This window comes from Antedon mediterranea, chromosome 11 (genome assembly GCF_964355755.1).
Source record: "Antedon mediterranea chromosome 11, ecAntMedi1.1, whole genome shotgun sequence".
Lineage (NCBI taxonomy): Eukaryota > Metazoa > Echinodermata > Crinoidea > Comatulida > Antedonidae > Antedon > Antedon mediterranea.
Genome location: NC_092680.1, coordinates 10,836,540 through 10,847,433, shown reverse-complemented (window position 1 = coordinate 10,847,433; position 10,894 = coordinate 10,836,540). Strand labels below are relative to the sequence as shown.

At 32.6% G+C, this 10,894-nt stretch overlaps 3 protein-coding genes across 3 annotated transcripts; all 3 read left to right on the top strand.

Moving 5' to 3' along the window:
- The first annotated feature begins 553 nt into the window (after nt 1-553).
- On the top strand, nt 554-3,231 carry LOC140061972 (uncharacterized). Its single transcript, XM_072108012.1, has 4 exons — nt 554-683; nt 1,657-1,935; nt 2,428-2,550; nt 3,061-3,231. The coding sequence occupies exons 1-4, from the start codon at nt 554-556 to the stop codon at nt 3,216-3,218; spliced, it is 690 nt and encodes a 229-aa protein (XP_071964113.1). The 3' UTR covers nt 3,219-3,231.
- A 2,011-nt stretch (nt 3,232-5,242) lies between these two features.
- Nucleotides 5,243-6,999, top strand: LOC140061971 (uncharacterized). The gene is made up of 3 exons (XM_072108011.1): nt 5,243-5,379; nt 5,850-6,240; nt 6,556-6,999. The coding sequence occupies exons 1-3, from the start codon at nt 5,345-5,347 to the stop codon at nt 6,997-6,999; spliced, it is 870 nt and encodes a 289-aa protein (XP_071964112.1). The 5' UTR covers nt 5,243-5,344.
- A 3-nt stretch (nt 7,000-7,002) lies between these two features.
- On the top strand, nt 7,003-8,462 carry LOC140062634 (uncharacterized). The gene is made up of 3 exons (XM_072108933.1): nt 7,003-7,053; nt 7,469-7,596; nt 7,790-8,462. The coding sequence occupies exons 2-3, from the start codon at nt 7,528-7,530 to the stop codon at nt 8,117-8,119; spliced, it is 399 nt and encodes a 132-aa protein (XP_071965034.1). The 5' UTR covers nt 7,003-7,053; nt 7,469-7,527; the 3' UTR covers nt 8,120-8,462.
- Nucleotides 8,463-10,894: the final 2,432 nt, after the last annotated feature.

Here is a 10,894-nt window from a genome sequence, read left to right as displayed (position 1 = left end):
TAATAATATTACATGAAATGTAAAATAAAACATGATATGATTTAACTGTTGACGGTAAAAAACATGTTAGGGCCTATAGGCTATATAAATATAGTGTAAAATACGATATAATTTACAGACACATAGGCTAACTATAGCAGCAGTTTTTTTTTTGTTTTTATCAAACACAGTGAAATACAAAACAATTGGCACAATGACACGAACAATAGAAGCCTCAACAAGCCTGGCACACCCAACCCAACATATTGACTAACACCCCTATAAATAATAATGGAATAGTCCTATATTCAATACATGCCGAAAACTCAGGTTGATCCTAAATCAGTTTCAGTAATGGAAAAGTGGACAATTTCGGTTTGTTTTAAAATGAATAAAGTACAGTATTGTAATTGCATTGGACGTTGACGACGTCACATGAAATATAACGTTGATCAGCTGCAGCAGCCAATCAAATTCGTTCGCGCTTTTTCCAAAGATTAGATGCGAATGACGGTTAAATGAACATAAAACCGTATATTGTTCATTTCTTTTATCAATTTGTTAAATCATGAACATGATAAGCGACTCTGAGCTAATGCTTCAATACTCAAGCGAAGACGATGCATATTTCTACGATAATAACATTATGAATATCACATTTTCTGATGATGGCACGACAGAACACCCTGTTCCAACTGCTGAGCGTATGCTATACTATTCTTCAAGTGAAGACGATGAAGAAGGCCTAGGCATAGGCCTAGCTAGTCCTAGCTAGGAGTAGATGATACAGAAGGGTCGCCTACTGGGATTTCGACTACCGAAGTTCTTCCGACTACCGAAGTTCTTCCAGCAGCAAAGAGAAAAGCATGGGAGGTTTCTTCAACAGATTTCGATACTTCTGATGATGACATACAGACAGAGTCAGCAGCAGCAGGTGAGTAACAATACAATAGGCCTAGCCTACAACAATGAATGTTCATACCTAGTAGGTAGGCCTAGGCCTAGCTAGAGGCCTAGTTATTTACTACTACTAGTACTAGGCCCTAGGCCTGGGCCTAGTAAATATTACTTATTACTAAGCCTAGCTAGAGATAGGCTCTAGCCTAGGCCTATTCCTATGGAAATTTTAGTATGTAGTACTGTACTGTGTTTGGGATAGAAAAAACTTAATATAGGGGTAATCAACCATTTGCCAGGTACACTCAAAATGTGTGCCGGCCCCCTTAATAGGCCTATATCCACTTGTTTGTGGGAAAGGGTGTCCCAAAGAAGAGATCAAACATACACATTTTCAATAATATTTTACCATGTGTGGCATATAATTAATTATTTAAAATAACGATAGTGAGGCATTTGATGAATAGGCGTCACGCTTGCCATATGATTGTTTGTTGCCTACATTCCTTGTTGTTTTATCATGCTAATTACTTCCTCATTTACATACAACCTGTCCTATTGGTATATAAGTAATCTTAAGCCTAGGCGTTGTTTTCTGTTCTGGTGGAAGATGAGAATAGTTTCTCAAAACTGTCAATTTTTAGGCAGTTTGCCTATTCATATGCTTCACTATCGTTATTTTAACTCAAAATTTCGGTGGAATCATTCTTGATTTAATATCTAATTAATTATGTATGATAATAATTTAATCAAATTTCAAATTTTCTGATTACGATACAGAATCTGTTTGTCAAGTAACAACAACACACAGCACTGCTTATCCAACTGAGCGTATGCTTTACTATTCTTCAAGTGAAGATGATGAAGTAGGCCTAATTGTACGTGGGAACGGTTCAATTCAATCAATCAATAATGGATGTTCTGCTGTTGATGACACAGAAGGGTCACCTACTGGGATTTCGACTACCGAAGTTCCTCCAGCAGCAAAGAGAAAAGCATGGGAGGTTTCTACAACAGATGTCGATACTTCTGATGATGACATACCGACAGAGTCAGCAGGTCAGTAACTTTAACAATACAATGACATGTTATGTAGTTATTTACTAGGTTAGAGTAGAGGCCGCCTCTAGGCCTATCCCTATGTTTTTATGGGCCCGATCTGGGAGGTAGCAATGTCGTATTCGATTGGGACATTTATCGTTGAGTATAGTTTTTTTTGTGTTGATTTACCTTTCCGTACTTATAACACAATTGTGTGCGTTGAGATTGTTCTTAACAAAGAAGTTTGCATTGTTAACGTTTTCTATTTCACTGGACCACCTCTAGTTACGTTCAGTATAACCCCTATTAAGGCTTCAGGAACAAAATAATGTCCCCTTGGCAGGGGTTTTTTACTGGAAAAAAAAGAAATTATTTTGATATGTAAAATAAATAATTGATCTGGAATCATAAAATAAAAAATTGAAATTAGCAGTCCCTTTTAAACAATAAATGTATCTAATTATTTCTATGATAATAGTTTAAATTGCACATTTTCTGATTACAACATAGACTCTGTTTGTCTAGTAACAACTACCAAAGTTCCTCCAGCAGCAGAGAGAAAAGCATGGGAGGTTTCTACAACAGATGTCGATACTTCCGATGTCGATACTTCCGATGATGACATATCAGCAGGTCAGTAGCAATAACATTAACCATGAGCTTTTGCTAACCTTTCTTAGTAGGGCTCCTACCAACTTTATACAAAACTTCATCTAGGCTTGGATAGGGAATTACCTTTTAAGCAGCCAGCCTAATAATACTACTACTACTACTACTACTACTACTACTAGCCAGTAGATATTAGTATCCTCTATAGAGGCTAGTTTATTTATTTAGATTTACTTCCCTACTACACCTTTAAATCATTAGCATACTTAATAATTACAAAGGTGCATTCTTCAGAAATAACAAAATACAACAAAAACCTCATTATTAATAACGATGAGAATAATGGTGAAAAAAAAAGGATAAATGGTAATAACCTCCCATAAAGCCTATAGCTCCTGGATCAAAATATTATCTTCCACTATCCAAAATTTGAAAATGTCTGCTATCAATCACCAGTTACCCCAATTGAAGAATTACTGTACATGTATGTTGCATAGGCTGCTATAAATATTAAACTACTATATTTTTATTTAGCCTGCAAGAGAAATACAGGAGGCCTAGAGACTGTAGAAACTAATTACCTTAATTCATCTGGATCAAGTGATGATGAGATTAAAATCTCTAATCACACAAGTAAGCGTAGTGGTAAGTTTGATATGTCATTAATTTTTAAAACTACTTTTATTAAATAGTGCTTGATGTTGATGGTTGTGCTGTACCTAAAAGATATGGACATTGCTGGTTGTTTCCATTTGTGTCTGATTCTATGGTCAGGTTCTAATGTTATGTCTGTATGGTATGTAAATAGGTACAACTGTCTAATGAACAAGGCACCTGCACAACCTGTAATTGAACACTCGAAAATTGAAATTGAATTATCTGAACCGAAAAAAAAAATTGTTTGTCAAAGAATTAAAAGTATCTATATATTAATGCGAATTAGTCACCTAGTTTTACGTAACCTCCAAAACTTCTGAAACCGTATTGACTGATCACATTTTCCGCAATTGGTACCATATAATTGTTATTTTGTTTGTTTGTTTTTTTTGCCAATGGATAATGTAAGTTTATTCTTTCTGTAGAAAAAAGGAAAAGGAATCACCTACAGCCAATACACAACTTGTATTTGACCTGCTGTTGTGCATTAATGTGCATTGGTATGCTAAATTTTAGAGAAATAAAACAAACAAGGGAAGCTTTTCAAGCAATGACCGAATATGAACAACGCTGTTGGATCCTTAAATATTTCAATGAACATCTCAGCACATCCGGAGGTGCCACCAAAATCTGTCTACTAGTTGGTGCTAACAAAGTTTTTGCAAAAGCATGGATGTTAGTAAATGGTATTGGCCGGTCAACTTTTTACAAAATAAGGAAGCAAGCTATTGGTAATTAATTGTTTAGTTTTACAGTACATTTTACATTATTTAATTTTACATGCTGTTAATATTACTTTTAATGTATGTGTTTTAATGTTGCTGAAACGGAAAGATTACTGTGACTGTGTGAAGATTACTTTCCATTATACTTATAGTCGTATTATACAGGGACATAGGCAGGATCTGACGAGGAGTGGAGAATAACTTTTTTTTAAATGAATAGAATGCATTTGATTATTGTTTAATTATTTTTACACAATAAAATTAATATGCTTAACACTATGTTAGAAAGATAATGCAAAATGATCATAAGTCATTAATCAATGTATTAAACCAAACAATAATAAAATAGTACAGTATTTGAAATTCCTAATATTTGAAATTTACATTTTATTTCTTTTTAGAAGGATGCTGTTATCTTTTACCACCCAACTTCACCAGAAAGATGGTATATAGCAATTCAACTCAACAGTGTCGGGCTTGGTTTATTAAATTTTGTAATGAATACGGTGATCAAATGCCAACTAATGGACAAATCCATCTACCATCAACACTTACCAAACATGATGTGTACATGCATATGAAAGATGAGTTTGAGCTAAGAAATGAAGATGTGTGTGCATTAGCGACATTCTACAAGTTTTGGTGTGTTGAATTCAAGCATATTGTAATACCTGAGGTATGTTTACGTTTTTACACTTATTATGGTTTGTACCAATGGACAAAAACCAATTTTATATTTTTACGTGCTGTATTTTTTCAATTTTTTTTAATAGGAAAATCGTTTTGCAAAATGCAGCAAATGCACCAGAATTAAATTTGAGCTGCACAAGACAAATCAAAAGCAAAAACGGCAAATACTAATGATGAAGAGAGAGAAGCATTTACGAAAACAAAAGTAAGTATGCCTACCTATTTTGTGTACAAAACCAGTAGTTTAAACCTTTCAACAATAATTATCGATGGAATGGACCAAAGCAAGACTGATTTACCATCTTTTGCTTGCGAATCAAAAGAAACGTCGAAGATGTGGAAACTAGCCACACATGTAACTGGTGTTCTGGTACATGGGCGACATGGGCACTGCTTCATTGACCTAAAGACAAAATCCATGTCATCTTCATTGACTGAAGTATTTTTTAACGTATTTTTATAAATTCACTTCAATGTTATGCAGAAAGTCCTGTAGGTTCAATTTTCATTCATAATAAAATACTGGAAAAACATACTGTACAATCCAGATGCATGTATGATGGGCCTCACAACTCCTTCCCTACATTCACTATATTGAATGCAAAATTTGTTTAATTTTATATTTTTACGTGCTGTATTTTTTCAATTTTTTTTAATAGGAAAATCGTTTTGCAAAATGCAGCAAATGCACCAGAATTAAATTTGAGCTGCACAAGACAAATCAAAAGCAAAAACGGCAAATACTAATGATGAAGAGAGAGAAGCATTTACGAAAACAAAAGTAAGTATGCCTACCTATTTTGTGTACAAAACCAGTAGTTTAAACCTTTCAACAAGAAATTCTGTTGAACTTGTATACCCGGTATTACCATAGATAGGAAAAATAATTATTGCTTCCACTGTATACCTCCTCTATAGTATTATTAGTGTTTTTAAAAATAATTCTAACTTAATAAAATTAAGAGTGATTGAAATAAAAGAAAATAACAAGGAAAAATGGTAGAAAATGAAAATAATTATTGTGTATGAACAATGAATGAATAAAAGTGGTTGTAAACAAAAAAAGAGAAAAGATAAACAAAATCATTATTATACAAAAAACCTCTACATTTAATCAATAATTTTAATAGATTAGAAGTAAAGCATTGTCTCATCTTGTCATCGGCTAATAGATAACATATAACTAAACAAAACAAAAATTTATTATTAAATGCAAAATAAAACTATAAACATATGATTTTAATTTTTCAGTATTGAACGTCGAAAGTACTATAAACATATGCAGAAAGCAAGACAGAATCCCAACAAGTATTTGTCAATAATTATCGATGGAATGGACCAAAGCAAGACTGATTTACCATCTTTTGCTTGCGAATCAAAAGAAACGTCGAAGATGTGGAAACTAGCCACACATGTAACTGGTGTTCTGGTACATGGGCGACATGGGCACTGCTTCATTGACCTAAAGCAGTTTCCACATGACTCAAACCTAACCTGCAACATTATACTGACGGTGCTGTCAGAGATACAACCTCTACCACCAGTCTTATATCTGCAGTTGGACAATAGCGGAAAGGATAATAAAAACAGATTTGTTTTTGCCCTATGTGCTCTTCTTGTAGAGTTAAAGATTTTTCGAAAGGTAAATGACTATACATTTATAAATGATATATAAATAATAAAACAGTATACACAGTGCACTTTAAAGAACCCAGTTCATCATTCATTTACCCTGTTCTCGTTCACCACAAAATATCCCCTGTGTTGGGTGATTTCCACCAGCCTAATAGGACCGTAATTAATTTACTATTGGTAATTATCTATTAAGACATAAAATATTCAATAACATTCTAGTCTAACTAGATGAGGAAAAAATGGAAATATACTAAAAATGTATTTTTTTTATTTTGCTTTGAAAAGTTTTAATTTTAAATCATTACTTCTTTTACTCTTTCAGATAAAGATTGGGTTTTTAATGGTGGGTCACACTCACGAGGATATTGACCAATTATTTTCATGTGTGGCCAAATACCTGAACAAATATAGAGCATCTACACTTGATCATCTTCGAAGTGCTGTTGAAAACTCGTACAAAAAGTTGCCGATTACATCAAGTATCATTTCCTATCTGCATGACATTAAGAACTGGTTAGTACCATACATGCAAGACATACGTTACCACAGCAAACCACACCAGTTTAAGTTTGTTTTGGCTCAAACCGGAAAATGCATCATGTCCTATAAGAACTGGTCAACGGATTGTACTTGGTGTGAATGTGCAAGAGAAATGGACACACTTCCATATTTGCTCAAGGAAAGCCCTGCTGATATACCAGTGTTGTGTACTCCTGATTTTAGTAATGCAGATATACCAAAGTTAAAAAAAAGTCTTTGCGAATAGAAGAACGTGACTGGTGGGAGGAATTTTTAAATAATATAGAAGAGATCACAGAAGGTATGTACTGTACTACATTGCATGTGTGATGTTTCACCATTTTACACATATATTTTTTGGTTAACAAGAGAATTTTGATTTTAGTATAGATTCAGCAGCTATAACAAAATTCAACTATTTACTCCACACAACTATGTTGGGTCACATTCACCAATGCATGCTTCCACTGATCATTTTATGTGAGAACCTAAAATTATCAAATAACATGAACGATATCTAGTGGAGTACACTGGAGAAACATGCCTCCTGATTAATTCATAAGATAAAATCAATCAATCAGCATCTGATTAGCATGGTGCGCAATGTATTGGCCCAGCTTTTATGCAACAAACACCTCAGCATAAATATATCATGATATTTTGTATGAATGTATATTATTTACTTTTTAAAACTAATACGTACTCTTTTTTTTTAGGAAATGAACAGCGATTTTTGCTCCATGACATCATTTTTAATGACAACAATGCAAGCCCTATGAGGGAGGAATCTGATGGAAACGAGACAGACATTAGTGACTCGGATAATGAAAATGAAATAAGACCGGTATGATAAAGATATTATAGATTTTCAAAATTACATCTTTGAAACATGTAATGCAACATAGTTTAAAGCAGTGCTTATATTTGGGATATGATCTCATAATCGCATCAAGCAAATGCATCAACGAAAATTCTATATTTTTAGGGTTGTAAGAAAAATGATTAAGACTTTTCTATGCTTTCTCCCACACTACTAGGTACACATTGGTAAATTTTCGAAGCGTAAGCCACCACAGCAACTCGATGTTGGTGCTATGGTAGCAACAGCTTTAAGGAGATATCCCACAGAATGGCCTCAGATAGGCAAAATATTCAGCATAAATAACAATGAGGTAGAAGTAGTGTGGTACACTGGAACGTATACTTCCCGGTTTGTTCTGTGTGAAAAAGATGGACAAGAATGGCGAGAAATAATATCGAAGGAGGAGGTGATAAGTATATTTAATTTAACACCAACTAGTAGATTGCCTACCAATGTTATTGTTAAATTAAAAGAATTAAGAGATGACTTTTTAAATGAAAGTTAATGCAGGGAGTTTTACAACTCACTGGTTGTCACAATAGGGTGCACATTAATGGAATTTTACATGTATAATGAATCTAAAAAAATTATTTAATTTTCAACCAATTTCATAATTGTATATAACAGTAGCTCAACCATATACTGTAGTCAAGTTTATGACCATGTAGTTTATATAACAATAGCTCAACCATATACTGTAGTCATAAAGTTTATGACCATCTAGTTTGTATAACAATAGCTCAACAATATACTGTAGTCATAAAGTTTATGACCATGTAGTTTATATAACAATAGCTCAACCATATACTGTAGTCATAAAGTTTATGACCATGTAGTTTATATAACAATAGCTCAACCATATACTGTAGTCATAATGTTTATGACCATGTAGTTTGTATAACAATAGCTCAATCATATACTGTAGTCATAAAGTTTATGACCATGTAGTTTATATAACAATAGCTCAACCATATACTGTAGTCATAAAGTTTATGACCATGTAGTTTATATAACAATAGCTCAACCATATACTGTAGTCATAATGTTTATGACCATGTAGTTTATATAACAATAGCTCAACCATATACTGTAGTCATAAAGTTTATGACCGTGTAGTTTTTATAACAGTAGCTCAACCATATACTGTAGTCAAGTTTATGACCATGTAGTTTTTATAACAATAGCTCAACCATACTGTAGTCATAATGTTTATGACCATGTAGATGAACTTTATAGTAAAGTTGTATTAAAACAATGAATGATTAAAAATTAAAAATATTCTGCAGTTATTAAAATTTGTTTTCTTTGCTTTGTGTGTACTTCGCGAAAAAAATGGACATTATAAAGATTTTTTTGGCCCATACCATTTATTTTTTTATTAAATAAAGCAGTTTCTGCACATTAAACCTAGTTTAAATAAGAAGCTCATGATCCGAACAAAACTCATTGTGTAATGTCTATTGTTGTTTTGGAAAACGGACAGTATATTTTAACCTAAAAAAGCTAGTATGTTTTTTTCTATAATTATAAAAATGATAGTGAATTATAAATTTATAGAATAAACAAGGATTTGCATATTGTCGATCTATTTTATTGATCTTTTTCTATCTCTAAAATATTTACCATAATGTACATTATGGCTGATATTATCAAACTGTATGTTTCTCAATAATTAAACAAATCTTACAACCACATCTGTTTTTTCAAATAATATTTTTAATTCTAATGATAGCTTTTTTTTTTGAAAATTCTATAAATAATGCGGATTGTAGAAATCCGTTATGGCACAAAATCGTGTTGTATTACCCGTTACGCCACAAACCAGTAGATGACTGAAGGGCTGATAATAGTCTATTTATATGAAATGAATGATCAATCAATGAAAAATAATGCCATGCAACTTTGTTTCTGATTAAAAAAAAGATCCGTTTGTTTAAGCCTGACATTTACAACCCTCAAAATATCTCATTTTCAAAAAAAATATTTATTTTCAATAAGAAAAAAAAAAGCAATATCCCTAGAGGTTGGAACCCGCTACTGAGAGCACTCGAACCTGGGTATTACCCGTTACGCCACAAACCAGTAGATGACTGAAGAGCTGATAATATGAAATTAATGATCAATCAATGAAAAATAATGTCATGCAACTTTGTTTCTGATTTTAAAAAAGGTCCACTTTTCTCTAGGCCTGACATTTACAACCCTCAAAATATCTCACTTTCAAAAACAATATTTACTTTCAATTTAAAAAAAAAATAAATAAAAATATCCCAAGAGGTTCAAACCCACTACTGAGAGAACTCAAACATGAGCATTACCGGTTACGCCACAAACCAGTAGATGCCTGAAGAGATCATAATAGTCTATTTATATGAAATGAATGATCAATCAATGAAAAATAATGTCATGCAACTTTGTTTCTGATTTTAAAATAGGTCCACTTGTTTAGGCCTGACATTTACAACTATAACAATATTTCACTTTCAAAAACAATATTTATTTTCAAATAAAAAAAAAGAAAAAAAATACCCGTATAGGTTCGAACCCACTATTGAAATCACTCAAACCTGAGCATTACCCGTTACGCCGCAAACCAGTAGATGACTTCAATATATGGCTTTTTTCAGTTCCTTACTACAACACTTAAATCTATCTGTAGCTTCATTTGTTTTTAAAATCTTAGCCTTCCTATATAATTTTCTTTTCTTTGTACCAAGTTTCTTAATTTCTGTTGTAATCCATGGAAATAATTTAGTCTTATTTCTTTTCTTAATAGGCACAGATTCATATTTTCAAACATAAAACAATTTTCCCAATTAAAATTAATTAATATGCTTTTCATCTTTTCAAAATCTGCGTTTTTTAGTGCATATACAGTTTTTGTTATAACTTTGTTACGTTGTTTTGATATCCTTAGACATATCTCAATTGCCTCATGATCACATGAGTCAAAATTGTTAATAATTTGACATTTATCAATTAAAAGTGGATTACTAACAAAAGCCAAGTCCAAAAAGTGCCCATCCCCATTTCGTGTTACATAAGAAGGCTGATCTATTATTTGCACTAGTCCAGTTGCCATTGTTCCTTCTACCAAGCTTCCTGCTTGGGCGGATAAACCATTGTTCACATTCAAACAATTCCAATCAACATGAATATTAAAGTCGCCTATGAGTAATACCTGTTTATAATCAACAACTTTTGCTTGAACTTTATCTAGATTATCAATAAAGGAATTTAAATATTGAACATTTGAAGAAGGCGGCCTATAAAACACTCC